General features: G+C 34.0%; 1 protein-coding gene across 7 annotated transcripts in view; it reads left to right on the top strand.

Moving 5' to 3' along the window:
• Window positions 1-21,094, top strand: part of LOC111143279 (bromodomain adjacent to zinc finger domain 2B) — a 313,123-nt gene that overhangs the window by 195,009 nt on the left and 97,020 nt on the right. For 5 of the 7 annotated variants that reach the window (XM_022496948.1, XM_022496956.1, XM_022496922.1 and 2 more), the window contains 5 exons: window positions 3,615-3,776; window positions 4,732-4,925; window positions 13,444-13,644; window positions 13,948-14,343; window positions 19,644-20,250. In XM_022496948.1, the coding sequence (XP_022352656.1) occupies window positions 3,615-3,776; window positions 4,732-4,925; window positions 13,444-13,644; window positions 13,948-14,343; window positions 19,644-20,250 (1,560 nt within the window). Of the gene's footprint in view, window positions 1-3,608; window positions 3,777-4,731; window positions 4,926-13,443; window positions 13,645-13,947; window positions 14,344-16,659; window positions 16,698-19,643; window positions 20,251-21,094 lie in introns of those variants that run through there. The other 2 variants (XM_022496939.1, XM_022496964.1) reach the window with 2 other exon arrangements.

Genomic DNA, 21,094 nt, shown 5'->3' with positions numbered 1-21,094 from the left:
GCTCAGTAAGGCACCAATTAAAGCTTAAATTGGATAAGCATGCTATAATTTTCCTTGTTATATTATTTTCAAAGTCTAAACTTTCGTGTGTTTCCAGTGATTGATTTCACTTTAATAAATTTTAGCAAGGGATGTCTGGTTTGGTCTTATAAAAAATAGTTTACAAATTAGAGCATAATTCTAGAGACAAATAGACCTGAATTTAAATCTGACTGTGTTACATTTTAGCTGCGTGATCATGAACAAGTAATCTGACCACTCTGCCTCAGTTTTCTCATCTGAAAAATTGAGGATAGGTAATGGTACCTGCTTCTTAGGGCTCTTGTGAAGGTTGAAGGAGATAAGCCATATAATTACTGAGTGCAATGTTTAGCATACATAATGAGTACATAATTAGTTATTATTATTACTTCCTCTTTCCCACTTTAATGGGTAATGAACTATCACGTGCTTCTTCAAAAGGAAACAAAAATATCTCATTTTAACTATATACAGAATGGAAAGACGGTTAGATGTGTATTTCAAGTACTGTTTCTTGAGTCATACTCTTTTAATTTAGTTGTCTGGAAGAGAGTAGCTGGTGGGGAGGGTTAATATGACTAGAAAGTTAAAATCAAGTCTTAAACTAAGCCTTAACATTTGTTTTAAAAATACTAATAGGAATTTATTTAGGCTAGTTTCTAACATGGTCGCTTAGCAAGATGATCAATCGGATAGATATTTGCTGAAATATAAGATTTCTGATTAAAAATCAAAATAGATAGTAGAAATATAGTTACTGGGTGTCTTAAAATTTTTTTAAATCATTTTGTCATAGGTTATTATACCATTGCTTTTGAGCCTATATAAATTATTCACTCATTCATTTATTGTACAAAGTTCTTTGAGCATCTGCTATGTTCTGTGCCTTGAGGAATACACTGACGTAGTATGTGTTATTTACAGTTTTTAGGAGGTGGATAAACAATGACAAGACAGTCTTTAATGGTGAAAGTATGTCTATGTAAGCATACTGTTTTCACCAAATAGACACTATGCCTAGACCTAGAAGACTCATTTGTTTAAGTTGTAGATTGGGTATAATAATTTAAATTTAAATTCTCTGTAATTGCCTTTATTCAGAAGGGTAATCTAAATGCCAAATTTTTGAAATCACCTAAAAATTAAAAGAAGACAACACAAGAAAGAAATTACTAGAAATTTTAAATAAAGAATAACTTACTTTATAATTTTATGTACTTTCTGCATTTCAGATAATAAAATCAACAGATGCAAAATTATTTAATGGATATTAGTCTAATATTATTTCCATTTTATATTGAAATAGTATTTCATAGTAATTTCTTTTAAAGTATTTATAACTTTTGGTCATTATATTTTTATATTATATTACCATGAATTTCTGTGAAGCATCTGGCTCCATCAAGTATGAAAGATTTAAAAATTCTGCTATATCTTCTAGGCCCAATATCATCTGAAATATTAGACTCTTTCAGTTGAATATAATTAATGTTGCCAATATGCTGTTACCTTCTTTGAATAGCTTTAGGAACTCATCATATGCTGGTTTATATAATCCTTATTTTGTATATTTTGTTTTATGAACAAACTATTTTGTGAGTGACTAAGTTTGTTTTTATTTTCTTAAACTTGGAAGATAAATAAGCTTTTCATTTAACAAAAATTATATTATTTCTTATGAAATATTAGACATTTGTAAAGTTTGTAGTCAGAATCTCTACCACTTTCATATTTTTATTTTATTGATTTTATTTACCTTTTTTTTTTTTTAACCTGTGGTGTCAGCTTGTTTATAACATACACATTTTCCAACTTTTTATTTTCTGATCCCCATCGTGTACTTATTTATAGTGATGTTCTAAAGTATAATGTTATGGTTATGCTTTTTTCTGAGCATTATTTCTGAGCATATTTTATATCTAAAATATTTGAATCTTATTATACTTAGATTGCCTTACCAACTTGTAGGCTGTTTATGAAGTCTATACATTCAGCTGTAATGCTTTAATTATAGACTCTGTATTAAATAATGTAAATATCTTTAGGAAACCTCAGTCCCTTTTTATTAGCAATTTGGAACCTAGGTTTCAAACCTATAAATAAGAATAGATTCCAACTGAGCTGATAGAAGTCCAAAATACACAGTTTTCCTTCCCACCTAAATACACTTCTTTCATCTAAACAGGGATAAATGATTAATGCTTTTGTATAGTTATTCTTGGTTCAGTTCCCATCATTCAGGCACTGCTAAATATGCATTGGTGTCATTTCACCAGCAGTGCCTTCCTGCAGTGCGGAAGAATAGCTTTTGCAGTTTTCTGCTTACGCTGTTTTTAGACCTTTTAGAATAGCAGCCACCATGAACATTTCACTTTTTGAAGAAAACAGATTTTGCCATTAGATAATGAAGGTGCATATCTTTACATTCTGTTTTTAATGAAGCGATATTCCTAGAAAAGATTTAAAGATCATACAATAAACTGACAAAATTGAATTTTTCCCATACTATATTATTCGGTTTCTTTTCTCTAATTTCCTTGTGTTGGTTACAATCAATGAAAAATATAGCACATCTCTTGGAAGATTAGCCTGAAAGGTCATAAATGATTTGGTAATCTGGCAGGTTAGCCAAGTAGCAAAGATTATTTCTGAGATTTTAAGTGGGGCAATACAAGACATTCTTTTGGATTATTTTCAATATCTTCTTAATCTTCATCCTTTTTGATAAATGTATTCTATAAAATTTGGCTTCTCTCCTTTTCTAATAGTTTTAACTAAGAGCCACTGTTCGAACATCTAAATTGCATTTGATGATTTTCTACCATTGATTCATTTTACATTGATAAAACAATCATTGTTAACTATAATTTATGAAAGAAAATATAAACAAACTCCAAGCTTTCCTTATTAACTTTATGGGGAAGAATTTTATAGAACTTTTATATTTTAATATGACTTATTTTGGAAATCTTTGAATACCTGAGACAGAAAAAACCACTGCTTTTGCTATCTTTATGTTTTTAATTAAGTATAGAATATCTACTTTCATAAATGAACTTGAGGTATACTGGTTTACAGTAGCAGTCTTGGTATTATTATTTATGATTTATTAGACCCAGATTTAAATTGTATATAATTTGAGGAAATTCTTAACATAGGTTGTAAATGGTACAACCATAAATTCTAAGGTTTTAAAATACATTACTATATTCTTAAATATTATTTCTTTACTAACTTGGAAAAATTATGGTATAAGTTATCAAGCAGTCACACAGTTCTTTACTTTTCCAAGTTTTCCATTTTATTTTTAAAACCATAGACTACCTTTATTCTTCATAAACTTGAGTTCAAGGAAGCTGCCAAGTGAAGATCCTTGGATACTTTCTTAATGAGAGGAGTGATGAGTATGTAACATCTAATAAGCTGTCTTACAGTTAGATGATCAGAACTGTGTATAATTCAGCTGTTCTGTTCCAAAATGAAACTTGGTATTTTTTTCCAGGATTAAAATATGAAAAGCATTGTTACATTAACTAGAAAGTTAATTCAAGTATTTTTTGCTTGTTTGTTTGATGTTTGGTTTTGAGGTGCAGAATGGTGGCGAACAGCAGATGTTCATAGTCGTACAGGGGCAACCTTCTTTCCACCATTACTGGGAATTCCACCACTGTTTGCTCCTCCAGCCCAGAATCATGATTCTTCTTCATTCCATTCAAGAACTTCAGGAAAAAGTAATAGAAATGGTCCTGAAAAAGGTATTCCTTGTTAACTTAAGTGATGTTTTACAAATCCTCCATTCCAATACCTATTTTCAGTAGAGTTTAGGTTTAATAACTTTATATAACAGTGTACTAGACACTTTTTCACAATGGCTTGCTTACTCCTTAACAATAACTCTGAGAGATTGGAAGTATCTTCATTTCACATCAAGAGTAAATAAGTGATTTGAGGACAGCTTGCATGTCAGTGTGGCATAGGCAGGATTTGAACCTGGCCTTCTAACTCCCAACTCCACTGCTTTTTCCTCTGTATCTCATTACCTCCTTTGTATAATCCAGCATAAGATTTACTTCTGTAATTAAGCACTAAATTCATCAAAACTAATATCCAAATACTCCTTTTTTCTTTTAAGTGATCATTAATATTTCTGTAGTTTATAACCTGTTAGAATAGCATTTGCAAATCATAATAGCATTTTGGATAGTTTATTAGTATCATTATCATTTCTCACTTGGGTAAGAGCTTTTGGTGAGTTTGCTCTGAAAAGAAAAATGTTTGCATTTAATTATATTTCTAAACATTATTTTAACGGAAGTGAAATTCAGATAAATATAAAATTACCATTTTAAAGTGAACAATTCAGTGGCATTTAATGCATTCAGTGTTGAACAACTTCCACCTCTGTATAGTTACAAAACATTTCATCATGCCAAAAGGAAACTCTATACCCCTTAAGCAATTTCTCCCCATTCTTCCCTTTCTCAGTCTCTGGCCATCACTAGCTTATGCACTGTCTCTGTGGATTTATTGTGAATATTTCATACAGTACATGATTTTTTGTGTCTGACTTCTTTCATGATGACTGACTTTCTTAGCATGATGTTTTAGAGAGTCATTCATATTATATATATAGCATATATCATTACTTCATACCTTCTTTATGACTGAGTAATATTCTCTTGGATAAACATGTTTGTTTTTATTTTCAAGGTGTAAATGGGTCAGTAAATGGAAACAGTACATCATCTGTATCTGGTATCAACACACCTGTATTATCCACTACTGCTTCAAGTTCTGTGGGACAAACTAAAAGTCTAAGCTCAGGTGGAGGAAATCGAAAATGTAATCATGAACAAAAGAAAAACCAGCCTTTGGATGCTAGAGCTGACAAAATAAAAGATAAGGTAAGTTATTCCTTCCAGAACCAATATGTAACAGATCTTTATGTAAGCATTCCAAGCTTCAAACTACCTGAATCTATGGAACAATTTCTTATGAGTTACCACTCCTATTTTACAGATGCTTATTTTTATGGTTTGGTACTAATATTAGGACTCTTAAAAATTACAACTGTTAGCACCAGTATAAATAATACAAATAGTAATAATAGCTAAGATTTGTGGAGAACTTAACATATAACAGCTCTACTCTAATTGATTTGCATATAATATCTATTTTAATCCTCTCTATACCCCTAATTATCTAGGTATTGTTATTATAAATGGAGAAACTGAGCCTCAAAATAGTTGGCCAGTAAGTGGACAGGATTTGAAGTCCAAGTGGGTTGACCCTATTTGTTTTTAGGAAAACAAAATGAGAAAATATTTTATTATGGGAAATTTGAAATCTATAGAATAGACAGAATAGTATAATAATCCTGTGTACCCATTATTCATTTTCAAGAGTTGTCACCTCTTGGCCCGTTTTATTTCATTGTCTCCAACTGTGCAGGTTATCAGTTTATACCTCTCACCTTCCTCTGCTTGACCAGTTGGTGCAGTTAGAGCTTGTCAGCAGAGGGTGTTAGAGAAACCCTGGAAAAAGAAAGGCTGTTTCTGGTTCCAGTGTTTTCTTCTTGCTCTCATGCTGTGGCTGCCAGTGAGTAGCTTTCAGCCCAGCTGGCAGCTTCTCTGTGGTCTCTGTTTAGGAGACCTAGTAGTACACACCGTCTAGTGGGTCTCATGGGCATCCCAGCAAGCACCTTAGTAGTAAGTTTTGCTGGATGCCAGTGGGTGGCTTTCTAGCTAATTTTAGTGGCACCCAGTGAAGAGGTTTCCAGAAACTTTTCCTGGCACTCCAGCAGGCATGTTTCCCATTTGCCAGCCTTGACCTGTGACACCTCAGTGAGCTTTTCTGCCACCCAGTGGGCAACAGCCACATCATCTCCAAAGTCTGAGTTCAGCCTTGGGTGAATGAGATTGGAAGACAGAGGCCCTCTTCCAAGTTTACCTTTATTTTACTACTCTACCTCTGCCCTCCAGGAAGTGGCTGTTCCCTACATCTGCTATTTCAGTATTCTTTAGAGGTCTCTTTATCTCTCTTAGTAGTATTCATATTCTGCTACTAGTTAATAATTCTACATCATAAAATCTCCCGGTTCAAATAGCTGATGTGCTTTCTGCCTTCTGACTAGATTTGTCTGCCATTGAAAAGGTATTATCAGGAGTAGGGTGGATATGCAAATTGCAGATGATAAATTCACTCCGATATTCTGGACATTCTGAGCCTTTAGATTTCCTCTTCCATATCATGCCAGAGAAGCTGTGACATTTCCATTTTATTAAATGTAGGCCTCCACAGAGTCTAGGTTTCATGCATACGAGCAGGTAAGCTAAGATACCTCCAGCTACATGAACTGATATATTATATCCAGACTTTCTCGTAAGTGCACCCATATTTACGAATTTGGTCTGCTCTCATTTGTAATTTCTTCTTATTTTGATTTAAAATCCTAGTATCAACCGCAAAATTTTGGGAACAAAGATAATAACTAGGGCAGCATCTTCTCATCTCTAAATTCTACAAAAACCACATTGAAGGCCTGGTTTTTTAGGGGAGCAGAGTCCGCACACATCATTTTCTTCACCATCTCAGTTACAATATCAAGGGGCCTGTCTCTTCCCCATTGCCTTTACTTGCCTCCTTTGTTGTGGATCAGTTGGCCCTAAAAGTCTGAGTATTTCTGATCTTTCTATTCTTCTTCTCTTTTTTATTTTTTTATTTATTTTTTTTTAAAGATTTTATTTATTTATTTGACAGACAGAGATCACAAGTAGGCAGAGAGGCAGGGACTTCTCCCTCTGCCTGCTGCTCCCCCTGCTTGTGTGCTCTCTCTCTCGCTATCTCTCTGTCAAATAAATAAATATTTTTAAAATAATAAATAAATAAATAAACAAACAAATAAATAAAACCTAATCTGCCAAAACAATGGCTATTATTTTATTTTATTTAACTAATCTTCTTTCTTTTCTCTTTTTTTCTTTTTTTAAAGATTTTATTTATTTATTTGACAGAGAGAGATCACAAGTAGGCAGAGAGGCAGGCAGAGAGAGAAAGAGAGGAGGAAGCAGACTCCCCGCAGAGCAGAGAGCCGGATGCGGGGCTCGATCCCAGGATCCTGAGATCACAACCCGAGCCGAAGGTAGAGGCCCAACCCACTGAGCCACCCAGGAGCCACTCTGATCTTTCTATTCTTTTCTATTGAATCTGTGTGTCTATTTCTGTGGCAGTACCACACTGTTTTGATTATTACAGCTTTGTAGTAGAACTTGAGATCTGGAATTGTGATACCTCTAGTTGTGTTCTTCTTTTTCAAGAATGGTTTGGCTAGGGGCGCCTGGGTGGCTCAGTGGGTTAAAGCCTCTGCCTTCGGCTCAGGTCATGATCTCAGGGTCCTGGGATTGAGCCCCGCATCTGGCTCTCTGCTCAGCAGGGAGCCTGCTTCCTCCTCTCTCTCTGCCTGCTTCTCTGCCTGCTTCTCTGCCTACTTGTGATCTCCATCTGTCAAATAAATAAATAAAATCTTTAAAAAAAAAAAAAAAAAAAGAATGGTTTGGCTATTCAGAGTCTTGTGGTTCCATACAAATTTTAGTATTATTTTGTTCTGGTTCTGTGAAAAATATTGTTGGTATTTTGATAGAGATTGCATTTAATCTATAGATAGCTTGGGTTCTTTGGTATATTGGGTTCTTTGGTTCTTTCAGTATATGGGCATGGAATATCTTTCCATTTGTTTGTGTCATCTTCAATTTCTTTCATCAATGTTTTGTAGTTTTCAGAGTACAGGTCTTTTACCTCCTTAGTTTATTCCTGGGTATTTTATTATTTTTGGTGCAATCGTAAAAGGGGTTGTTTTCTTAATTTATCTTCCTGCTACTTCACTATTAGTGTGTAGAAATACAGCGGTTTTCTGTAGATTAGTTTTGTATCTTGCAACTTTACTGAATTCATTAATTAGTTCTAGTAGTTTTTTGGTGAAGTGTTTAGGGTTTTCTATGTATAATATCATGTCATCTGCAAATAGTGGAAGTTTTACTTCTTCCTTATCAATTTGGATGCCTCTTATGTATTTTTTTTTCTTATGTGATTGCTGTGGCTAGGACTTCCAATACAATGTTAAGTAAAAATGATGAGAGTGGACAGCCTTATCTTGTTCCCAATCTTAGAGGAAAAGCTCTTACTTTTTCACTATTGAGTATGATACTAGCCGTGGATTTTTTATATATGGCATTTATTATGTTGTGATATGGTCCCTGTAAACCTATTTTGTTGAAGGTTTTTATCATGAATGGATGTTGTATGAATTTTATAAATCTATTGAGATAACCATATGGTTTTTATCCTTTCTGTTATCAATGTGATGTAGCACATTGATTGCTTTGTGAACATTGTATTACCCTTACATTTCTGGAATAAATCTCAATTGATTGTGGTGAGCGACTTTTTTAATTCAGTTTGCTAATATTTTGTTGATTTTTGCATCTATGTTCATCAGAGATATTGACCCGTAGTGTGTGTGTGTGTGTGTGTGTGTGCGCGCGCACACGCGCGCGTGTGTGTATGTTTTGTAGTGTCTTTACCTGGCTTTGGTAGCGGGGTAATGTTGGTCTCACACAATGAATTTCAAAGCTTTACTTCCTCTTCTAATTTTTGGAAGAATTTGAAAGAACACTTATTTTTTCTTTTTTTAAATGAACTTTTTTTGTTTGTTTAGATTTATTTATTTGACAGAGAGAGAGATCACAAGTAGGCAGAGAGGTAGGCAGAGAGAGAAGGGGAAGCAGGCTCCCCACCGAGCAGAGAGCCCGATGGGGGGCTTGATCCCAGGATCCCGGGACCATGACCCGAGCCGAAGGCAGAGGCTTTAACCCACCGACCCACCCAGGCGCCCTGAAAGAACACTTATTAACTCTTCTTTCTTTCTTTCTCTATTTTTATTATTTTTTTGTTATATTATGTTAGTCATCATACAGTGTATCATTAGTTTTTGATGTAGTGTTGCATGAAAAATAGGTATTAATTCTTCTTAAATGTTCGGTAGAATTCACCTGTGAATCCATCATGTCTTGGACTTTTGTTTGTTGGGAGATTTTTTTTTTTTTAACACATAATGTGTTATTTGCTTCAGGGGTACAGGTCTGTGAATCATCCGTCTTAACACAATTCACAGCACTCACCATAGCACATACCCTCCCCATTGTCCATCACCCAGTTACCCCATCTCCCTGACCCCCCCCCCCCCCATCCCCTCCAACAACCCTCAGTCTCTCTTATGGTTTGTCTCTTATGGTTTGTCTCCCTACCTGGTCCCATCTTGTTTCACTTTTCCCCCACTTTCCGTATGATCCTCTGCCTTGTTTCTCACATTCCTCATATCAGTGAGATCATATGATAATTGTCTTTCTCTGATTGACTTATTTTGCTTAGCATAATACCCTCTAGTTCCATCCACATGTTGCAAATTGCAAGATTTGGGGGTTTTTGACAGCTGCATAGTATTCCATTGTGTATATATACCACAACTTCTTTATCCATTCATCTTTTGATGGACATCTAGGCTCTTTCCATAGTTTGGCTATTGTGGACATTGCTGCTGTATACAGTTGGGTGCACATGCCTTTTCAGATCACTACATTTGTATCTTTAGGGTAAATGCCCAGTAGTGCAATTTCTGGGTCATAGGGTAGCTCTATTTTCAACTTTTTGAGGAAACTCCATTCGAGTTTTTGATTATTGACTCAATTTTATTGCTCTTAATTAGGTCTCTTCACATTTTCTATTTCTTCCTGATTCAATTTTGTAAGATTATATGTGTCTGGGAATTTATCCACTTCTTCTAGGTTGTCCAGTTTGTTGGTATATAATTTTTCATAGTATTCTTTTATAATCTTTGTATTTCTGTGGTGTTAGTTGTTATTTATCATCCTTTATTTCTGATTTTACTTAATTGAGTCCTCTCTTATTTCCTTGATGAGTCTGGCTTAAAGTTTTATCAGTTTTACTTATCTTTTCAAAGAACCAGCTCCTGGTTTCATTGATCTGATCTATTATTCTTTTAGTTGCTATTTCATTTATTTCTGCTCTTATCTTTATTATTTTCATTCTTTTACTGACTTTGAGCTTTGTTGGTTCTTCTTCTTCTAGTTTCTTTTGATGTAAGGTTTGGTTGTTTATATGAGATTTTCCTTCTTTCTTTAGATATACCTGTATTGCTACAAACTTTCCTCTTGAACAGATTTTGCTGCATCTTAAAGATTTGGGATTGTTGTCTTTTCATTTATCTCCATTTATCTTTTTATTTCCTTTGTTATTTCTTGGTTGATCCATTCATTGTTTACTAGTGTGTTATTTAGCCTCCATGTAATTGTGTGTTTTCCCATTTTTTTCTTGTGTTTAATTTCTAATTTCCTACTGTTGTGGCTGGAAAAGATGCATGATATAATTTCAGTTTTCCTGAATTTATTGAGACTTATTCTGTGGCCTAACATGTTATCTGTTCTGGAGAATGTTCCATATGTCCTTGAAATAATGTGTATTCTGCCGTTTGGGGATGGATGTACCTCTTAGAAATAGTGCTAAAATCTAGTAAGATCTGAAATCCCCACTGCCTTCACAGTGTATTAGGCATTGAGCAAGATTTCAGAGGCATGCGTATGAAATAGATCCTGTCCTTAGTTCTGATAAGAAATCTACACTGACATTTCTAAATAAAATCAGTACTATTAAAGGAAAAAATATTTCATGTAGCAGGGACTAAAAATGTACATAGGCACCTCTTTAATGATGTAAAAGGTGGATTCTCAGATACCATGATTGTGTCTATAGACATGTATGTTGAAATGACACTAGAAAAAGACTGGCTATCAAAGTAAGAGATTTTAGAACCTTAATTTCCAGAAAAAGAACCCCTTTGAATAATACATTATCAGGCATGAATTTGTAATAGTAGGTTTCAAGTAAAATGGAGATGAAGGACATTGGAACTAAGGGGAAAAATCATACTTTTTTTTTTCACCCAGTATTTTTTAGTTTTAAAGCTTTTCATTTTTATTTTTATTAATTTATTTTTTAAAAGATTTATTTGTATTAAAGAGAGACAGAGCATGCAAGTGGAGGGAAGAGCAGAGGGAGAAAGGGAGAGAGAATCTCAAGCAGACTCACCACTGAGCATGGAGCCTGACTTGGGGCTCATTCCCATAACCCATGAGATTACCCCCTGAGCCAAAATCACAAGTAGATGCTTAACCAATTGAGCCACTCAGGTGCCCCTTAAAGTTTTTTTAAATTAAAATATTGATTGCTTAGGTAACCCTTTTATGAGTAGTTTGAAAAAATGTTCTTCATTTAATTTTGATAATTCCTCCTGGGGGTTGCTATCTTAGTAGTGTGCATTGAAAATCAATGATTAAAGCGAATTCCCTCATATACAATGCATGCATATTTACAATAAAGGTAGATATTTAAATTAAAGTACATCACAGACAAAAATATACACACAGCCTGTTGGGGGACAACTCTTCGACTTTGAAAAAGTTCCACTCCTCTATTAACCTCTATTAAAACCCAGAGTGGTAACTTCTATTTTGACTCTTCATGATTTTCATAATCTTGCTGTACATGCTCAGAAACCCACAACAGATTTTGGTTACAATGAAGGAGATTTTTCTCTGCCAAATAAATGGTAGGCTTAATGTTATTATATTGTTAGTATTTTGTTATTATAGTAATAGTATATTGTTACTATTGTTTCTCTTTAATCTCTACTTTGGTCTTTTTCATCCTGTGATACCCACATTATTCCAGGTCAGTTTCTCATCACTCTGCTTTACTGTGAAGGAAAGATACATAGTTCCAGGAATGATGGTTACTATTAATCTGGCTTATTGAAGGGTGTGTCTCCCGAGGAAACATTATTGTTGCTAGTTTGGAACAGTTAACACGGGTTACCATTGCAAGGAGAATATAACAGGACTGATTCTCTTCACTCATATGCATTTCATTTCATTTAAATCAAACTTCAGAAAACACAAAGGAAATAGTCCTAATTTGAAATCAATAACTATCACTTCAAGTTGGTTCCTTTTTGTAGAAGTGCATTAACGTCTTTCATCCCCAACTCATTAGTCATGACAGGCCGTATTTCTGTTAAGACCATAACTTTTGTAACTCATTGCTTTTGTAATTTATTGCTGCTTTTTCTATATTTTATTCTTTATTTTATCTGTCAGTGAATCCTATTGAAAAGTTCCTATGTAACTTTGGATTATACTCAATCTTATTGCTCCATCATGTCAGTATTTCTCCTTTTTAGTCTTCCTATTGGCAGAGTTTTAACTTTTCCATTGTTATATATTTATTTAGTCATAATTCATCTAATGATTTTTCCTCCTTTTTATCCACTACCATGGTCTAATTCTTTCTTTATGATTTATTTATGTAGTTAGAAGAGAGAGGGGGAGGAGGCAGAGGGAGAATGAGAATATCAAGCAGACTTTCCACTAAGTGAGGAGCTGCACTCAGGGTTTGATCTCATGACCCTGAGATCATGACCTGACCCAAAATCAGATTTGGAGGCTTGACTGACTGAACCACACAGCCACCCCTACTACTGTCTGTTATTTAAACACAAAAGTTTTTTGTTTTGTTTTTTTTTTTATGTGACCCAATGTCACTTTCTACCAATTTTGGATTTTCTTTTTCCTGTAGAGCCTTAAATATTGCAGAAATTAATATCTCTCTTTATCATATTTTCTATCTTTCCTGAAGTAAAATATAAAAAAATTAAATTCATTACTAAAGCAGCCCTTAAGTCTTTTGCTACTTATTTTATCTTCTCTCCAGTACTTATTACATATGAAATTGTTTGCTTTCATATTAGTCATTTGTCTACTCTACCACCACCTGCACTAGAATATAAGTTTCTTGAAGGCAAGGACTCTGTCTTAGATATCATTGTTGTCCAGCACCTAGAAGTTGTGTTTGGTATGTTATATGTAAATATTTGGTTATTGACTCACTATCCACATAAAAAAAGAAGACTAAACTTAAATATAGAACTTCAGTGTCTATAACCTTTATCATAAGTGGAATTATCATTTCGTAAATTGCTCTTTTTAGTCTGCCATACATTTTGAAGCATGGAAGTCACATGAATAGATCAACATATATACTATATCAATGTTTCTAATGTTCTGTACATAATAGAGCTTGTACTTTTTATTGGAGAATTCCTATCATATAAGTTAATTGGATCTGTTTGTTGAATAATTACCCGTACAACGTGTGACTTTTCTCTTTTTTCTAAAATGACATTTTGAGATGGAAATATCACTTGAAAATTAAAACTTGCTTGAACTTGAAGTTCTTACTGAACTTTGAATTTTTCCGAAAATAAAGTTTTGCCAAAAACTTGTCTTTATCCAGAAACCAAGGAAGAAAACTATGGAAAGTTCTAGCAACAGTGATAGTGATTCGGGCACGTCATCAGACACCTCAAGTGAAGGCATTAGTAGTAGTGATTCAGATGATCTAGAGGAAGATGAAGAAGAAGATCAAAGTATTGAAGAAAGTGAAGATGATGATTCTGATTCAGAGAGTGAAGCACAACATAAAAGTAACAACCAGGTATAAATAATTTATTGGCAGTATCCACATAGTCTTCCTTTTCAGGAATTAACTGGTTTATCTTGACTCTCAAAGTCTATAAAGTTTAAAGGTAATCATGTCCGTAGTTCTTAACATTTGCACAAGAAAGGAGATGGAGAAACATTTTTAAAGGAACATTTGCTATACTTTTTAGTGAGCTTTATATAACTATTATAAATCATTAGCACTTTTTAGAATACCCTTTTTTCTCCCAAGTTTTACTGCTTGATAGTCTTTGTTTTAATAGATATTGAGAAGTCTCCTTTTTATTTTTATTTACAGGTGCTATTACATGGTATTTCAGACCTAAAAGCAGATGGACAGAAAGCAACTGAAAAAGCCCAGGAAAAAAGAATACACCAGCCATTACCTCTTGTGTCTGAATCCCAGACTCACTCATCATTCCAATCCCAGCAGAAGCAGCCTCAGGTTTTGTCACAGCAGCTTCCATTTATTTTCCAAAGCTCTCAGGCAAAGGAGGAATCTGTGAACAAACACACAAGTGTAATACAGTCTACGGGATTGGTGTCCAATGTGAAACCTTTATCTTTGGTAAATCAAGCCAAAAAGGAAACTTACATGAAACTCATAGTTCCTTCTCCCGATGTACTTAAAGCAGGGAATAAAAATACCTCTGAAGAATCTAGTCCTTTGACCAGTGAAATGCGATCCAAACGGGTGAGTGAAAAATTATTTATAGAAGAATTTTATCATTAGAGAAAGAGCTCTTATATAGTCTTACAATATACAAGTTTAAATTAAATTCTCCTCTTATTTCCATACTTTATTAGCTACCAGGAATAGAATTTGCACATCAGAAAACTAGATTTCCCTGATTTTATATTTACATATTTATCTGCTTAGTATATTTTTGGCAACACAGTCATATCATTTTTTTCCCCAGGTATAATGATTTAGTAGTAAGGGGAGCAGTATGTTTGAATAAGATATACTTCACAATTACTTTTGTTTGAGATCAGTGTCCCAACTCCAGGCTCAGTCTCACTACCCGTGAGATCATGACCTGAGCCGAAACCAAGAGTCAGACCTGTCAACTAACTGAGTCATCCAGGTGCCCCGCCCTTTTCTTAAAGACTTTTTTTAAAGATTTATTTATTTATGTTAGAGATTTCCTTTGCTATTTTTAACAAATTATATGAAATACAAAATAGTTTGAGGTATTTTATTTATACAAATACCAGAACCACTAATCAGAGAATTTTTTCCTTCTCTTTATTTTCTTGCTATTGATTTTGTATTATTACATAGTCTACATTCATATGTCCAGTAGAATTCTAGTAATTAAATGACCAGTGCCTTTTATTCTAGAACCAATCTAACTAGAGAAAATATATTATGTTTGAACACAGTATCCTGTCTGTTGATTACAAAAATTATCATTAGGCCTCCTAATCATTAGATAATACTTGCACAGCTCCTGCTATTTGCCAGCTATTGTTTTAAGTGCTGAACATGCATTTACTCATTGGACACTAACATCTGTACCTACTACTAATATTATAATGCCCATGTACAGACAAATTGAAATTCATATGGTTTAAATCATTCCCCCAAGATCACACTGCTAGTTAGTGATAGAGTTAGAATGCACATTTGGGCAGAGTAGCACTAGAATCCTTGTATGTTATGCTGCCTTTCTTTCTAAAAAAATGTTACAGTGTCCTTGTCTATTAACTCTTATTTTGCTGTGAAGAATTTAAGAACAGGGTCAAAGTAAAAAAGACTTGAATAAGTATGGCTTTTTTGAGAATCTAAATGAATCGTTCTCAAGCCCAAGTATATATTAGAATTACTTGGAAAACTTAAAAAAAAAAGAATAACACCTCAGAACCAATGAAATTAGGATATCTTGTGTTAAGACTAAGTAATTGCATAAATCAAAAGCTTCCAAATATATAGCCAGATTTGAGAATCCCTGATCTAAATGGAATGACCAGCTGGGTGTTGGACATTGGGGAGGGAATGTGCTATGGTGAGCTCTGTAAATTGTGTAAGGCTAATGAATCACAGACCTGTACCCCTGAAACAAATAATACATTATATGTTAATAAAAACATAAGGTAAAAAATAAAAAATAAATAAATGGAATGACCAATGGTATGCATATGCATATGATAACTTATAATGCACTGCTCAATCATAAGGAGGTATTATTATTGACTCTCCATGAGTAAATTATGCAAACTAAAAATTACACTGTTTGAGTTACTTTAATTTTTTATTAATGTGTATCCCACTTTACGATAAATTATAGAGCATACCATGAGTTACTTGCATTTTGAAGGGTTTCTCAATTTTCATAGAATTTCTTAAATGTTTCTTATTTGAAGAATTTTATATGACTGCCTATTAGAAAGTCACTTACTAAACACTTGCTTAATAAATGTAACCAACCTAGACTTCCTACACATATGAATTTATGTAATTCTTCCAAAATTGTGTGAGGTAAAGAAACTAAGATTTGGAGAAATTAAGTCACTTGCTAACATCACTGAACAAGTAAAGAGCAGAAGGATTTTAAACAAAGGTCATCCTTATATCAAAGCCTATGATTAAGATGAAATAATTTTGTTTTTCTGAAGTGATGATGGTAGTTCATGGGAAATATTTTATTGAATGGATCTTCACATTAGACTAAACTCTAAATGACTTAATCTACTTTTCAGGGTACCTAGTATTGAGTTAAAGTGTATTTTATAAATATTTTTCTTAATCAGCTTTCTTTATATGACAGAGAACATATAGAATTTTGCTTTATTCTTATGATAGTCTCTATTTCATGTTACCTTCCATGTATCTGCCTCCTCAACTAGTCTGTGATTTTTTTTTTTAGTATTATCTAATCATTGGTTCTTTCCATACACTTATACTATAGACATTTAATTCAAATCAATATACATTAATTGGATTTATATACCAGTAGTGAATTTTCTTTATCAAATTTTACCTAGAGGATTTTTTTTGTGGACTGCAGAGACTCCGGCAAGGGCTAGGGGAAGAAGAACTTGGAGGTAGGGGATTGTTTCAAACCTGTCTTCCCATACTCTTGTCATCCAAGGGGCTATCTAAGAACATCAAGACATTTGCTGCTGTGCAGTTCTCAATTTTCTTCCTTCCTCCTTTTAATATTCCACCCCCAATATCAAAAAGCACAACATATTTGCTTTAAAAGAGTAACTGCTACTACTCTTTTGGTCTTTGGGTATTTTTGAAAATCTTAAGGTGTCAATATATGGAAAGTGAGTCTTTAGAATTATGGAGTGAGAAGCAATTTCAGAAAATTAAAATATAAAACTCAAGGGCAAGTTTTTGTTTTCATGATTGTTTAGATGCTATGTATTTAGAAGGAAAATTTATTACCTATAAAAAAAGAGTACAACATGATTATATGTCATAATTTTGTTCTAAGAAATGAAAATATGCTAAATTTTTCTGCTGAAAACTTAAACCAGTATATATTAAATATGAAGGTAAGTGCATTATATATTTACTTATATATAATACACAGTATTTCTGTTATATAAATATTAAGTAACATTAAGTATGTTAATGTATTTTATATAAGAATTTTGCCTTAAAATTCTTTTTAAAAGGTAAACACAATTATTTAGCATAAGTTTCCATATTTTATTCACTGAATAAATACTAATTAAGTACTTTCTTTTTGTGAAGCATTGCCTTAGGTATGAGTTATTATGTGACAGTCTTTGTTTACAAAGTGAAGTGATACACTAAAGATGTTAAATAAGATAAAGCAGTTTATATAGGAATTGCATACTGCTTATTAGTACTGCTACTGTACAAGATTTAATACATAATTCTATATTGTATTCCATCTGCATGTATACTTCTGAAGTGCCCACCACAAATTTCTGCCTACTAGAGTGTTAAGAGCCCTGCTCCAAGCTGACAGCACTGTGGATTTTAATTTTAAGGCAACCATTTTCATTACAGATTTTTCCTTCTGAAATTTAGTTTTATTTCTAGTAACTTAAAATACTTTAATCATTCTGCTCAAGTTTTTATTTTTTATTTTTTTTTTTAAGATTTTATTTATTTATTTGAAAGACAGAGATCACAAGTAGGCAGAGAAGCAAGCAGAGAGAGAGAGGAAGGGGAACAGGCTCCCCGCTAAGCAGAGAGCCCGACATGGGACTCGATCCCAGGACCCTGAGACCATGACCTGAGCCGAAGGCAGAGGCTTAACACACTGAGCCACCCAGGCACCCCTCTGCTCAAGTTTTTATATATTAATTATATATATTTAATAAGGTTCATATGATTTTATTCTTTTTAAGAAGATTCTGAGGACCAAATAATATTTTGTTTCTTATGTACAGATGTAAATTTTATGGCTTAATGGCTTACAAATCAGTTTTTTCCAAGAAAAGTATAATTTTTCTAAACTGTTTTATTACACATTTTTCACTGCTAATGTGCTAAAGGTACTCCAAGGTAGATCCCACAGAATGTTGAGCCAGAAGTCCCAACAGCTTTATATCATATATGCTGCAGATAGTACTGGGTAACAAATAGGAGTTCAAAGGATAGAGACAATGAGTGCTTCTGGCTGTAACAAACATGGAAAGCTTATTGGGTGGAATTTTGAAGAAGGAACAAGATTTCATCAGCTTGAGATTCGTAAGAGGAGGACGTTTTTTTTTTTTTTTTTTAAAGATTTTTTTATTTATTCATTTGACAGATAGAGATCACAAGTAGGTAGAGAGACAGGCAGAGAGAGAGGAGGAAGCAGGCTCCCCACTGAGCAGAGAGCCCGATGCGGGGCTCGATCCCAGGACCCTGGGATCATGACCTGAGCCGAAGGCAGAGGCTTTAACCCACTGAGCCACCCAGGCGCCCCGAGGAGGACGTTTTAATCAGTAATTTTTTTAAAAAAGATTTTATTTATTTATTTGAGAGAGATCACAAGTAGGCAGAGAGGCAGGCAGAGAAAGGAAGGGAAGCAGGCTCCCCGCTGAGCAGAGAGCCTGATGTGGGGCTCAATCCCAGGACCCTGGGATCATAACTCGAGCCTAAGGCAGAGGCTTTAACCCACAGAGCTACCCAGGTGCCCTAAGAGGAGGACGTTTTACACAGAGAAAGTTATTATAGCAAAATGTGGAGGTAGTGAAAATATGACATAGGGCATGGCAAATAGTCCCGTTTGACTAGAAAGTTGTATTAGTGCCTACTTGAAAAGTCATTTGAGGGACGCCTGGGTGGCTCAGTTGGTTAAGCAGCTGCCTTCGGCTCAGGTCATGATCCCAGCGTCCTGGGATCGAGTCCCACATCGGGCTCCTTGCTCGGCAGGGAGCCTGCTTCTCCCTCTGCCTCTGCCTGCCATTCTGTTTGCCTGTGCTCGCTCTCTCTCCCTCTCTTTCTCTGATAAATAAATAAAATCTTAAAAAAAAAAAAGTCATTTGAGTAATAGAATTAAGTATTTAGGCTTTATAAAGTTGCTAATGAGAGAGGAAACACTAAAACTTTTAACCGAGGAGCTCATGTAACAAAGTAAAGGCTTTAAATTGAGATAAAATTGGCATTGGCATTTGGCATATAGCATATATTGGGATTTATGTGGGAAGAAAGGATGGTACAGCTTAAGTTTGCATAATGTTTTAATGAGATAGGGATATGGCTGACTTGGAAGAGAGAAAAGTAAAAGATGTTTTTCGAGTTTCAAATTTATGTTATTGAGACAGTGGGAGCAATAATAATGAGAGAGGGGTACTCAAGAAACCTATGTTTTGAGGGGAGAAAGGCCAATTGAATTTTAAACATATGTCTAGCCAAGATTCAGCAGCCAACTAGTCATTAATGCCAGTAATTTTAAACACGTGCATATTGTGATTTAAATTTGTATATGAGCAGCTGTTGTCAGATATAGAATGCAAATAAAAATAATCTTTGTTTTTATGGCACATTGTTGTTTTGTTTTTTAACTTATGTTTCAACAGGAACAATATAAACAGACATTCCCAATGCAGTTAAAGAAACAAGAGTCATCCAAGAGCTTGAAGAAGGTTATTGCAGCTTTGTCAAATCCAAAAGCAACCTCTAGTTCACCAGCACATCCAAAACAAACAGTAGAAAACAACCACCCTAATCCATTCTTGACAAATGCACTTTTAGGTAATCACCAACCAAATGGAGTTATTCAAAGTGTCATTCAAGAAGCTCCTCTAGCACTTACTACCAAAACTAAAATGCAGAATAAGATTAATGAAAACATTGCTACTGCAAGTAGCTCTCCTTTTTCCTCACCTGTAAATTTGAGCACAACCGGGAGAAGGACCGCTGGCAATCAGACAACTGTGATACCCTCCGCCTCTCCCATAGTGCATCCTCAAGGGAAGGAAAAAGTGGTTAGCAATAATGTAAACACAGTAAAAACACAGCTTCACCCTCACCCTGCAAAATCTCTAGTGGAACAGTTTAGGGGAACAGATTCAGACATTCCCAGTAGTAAAGATTCTGAAGATTCAAACGAGGATGAAGAAGAAGATGATGAGGAAGAAGATGAGGAAGATGATGAAGATGATGAATCTGATGACAGCCAATCAGGTTATTTTCTATTTTTAAATTTGAAGTATTTATCTAAATGCTATGTGGACCAAAACAGTTAAAGGAGGTCTTAGTTCACAGACTTGTAGTCATTGTCATTCCCTGTGTTTCACACAGCTGTGAGCCTGTCCATAGTGAGCTGGTAAAATATGGGAGTGATTGAAATTGGAAATCCTGAGTTAAATTCTCAGCTTTGTTACTCATTTAACAGTAAACAAATAAAAACTTTAAATGAATATAGATGATGCATAAATTAATAATGAACTTCACAAATTTGCTTAATTTTCATTTAATTCATGACCATTCATTTGTCCTTTCTTTTTCATCTCTTCTGCTACTTATTTAAATGTATCAGTAGATATTTTGAATGAAGGACATAAATTTGTAGTCAGTCATTTAGAAAGCACCAAAATCCTAAATCGCTGTGAATTATCCATTAGGAACACAGAATTTATTTAATAACAAGTAGAGAGCTCCTTGATTTTATTTTGATTTGCTTTCTTGTTTTGCTTGTTTTTTTTCTTAAATTTCTTTCTGTTTTTCTTCCCCTTAACTCTCCTCATTGTTCTACAGAGGATTGAAAGCATAAAATATAAGATAACTTAAATTTTATATACAAAGGTGAAATACATATTATAAAAATATTTGGATTTGTTATGGTCAGCCATAAGTCCAGTGGTAAATTTTCTAGCTGTCAATATGAATAGGAAAATACAGTCAGTTATACAATTTAAAGTGTCTAACGTAGAAACAACCTACTTGCTCAGGGGGGTAAGAACAAATTTTCCAAATAATATTTTTCTTGGGATTCCCATAAATACAACTTTGCATGATCAAGTATGAA

The sequence above is a fragment of the Enhydra lutris genome, unplaced genomic scaffold, assembly GCF_002288905.1.
Source record: "Enhydra lutris kenyoni isolate GAN:26980312 unplaced genomic scaffold, ASM228890v2 scaffoldscaffold1, whole genome shotgun sequence".
In the NCBI taxonomy this organism is placed as follows: Eukaryota; Metazoa; Chordata; class Mammalia; order Carnivora; family Mustelidae; genus Enhydra; species Enhydra lutris.
The sequence above is the reverse complement of the archived record's forward strand: the minus strand, read 5'-3'. Positions and strand labels throughout refer to the sequence as shown.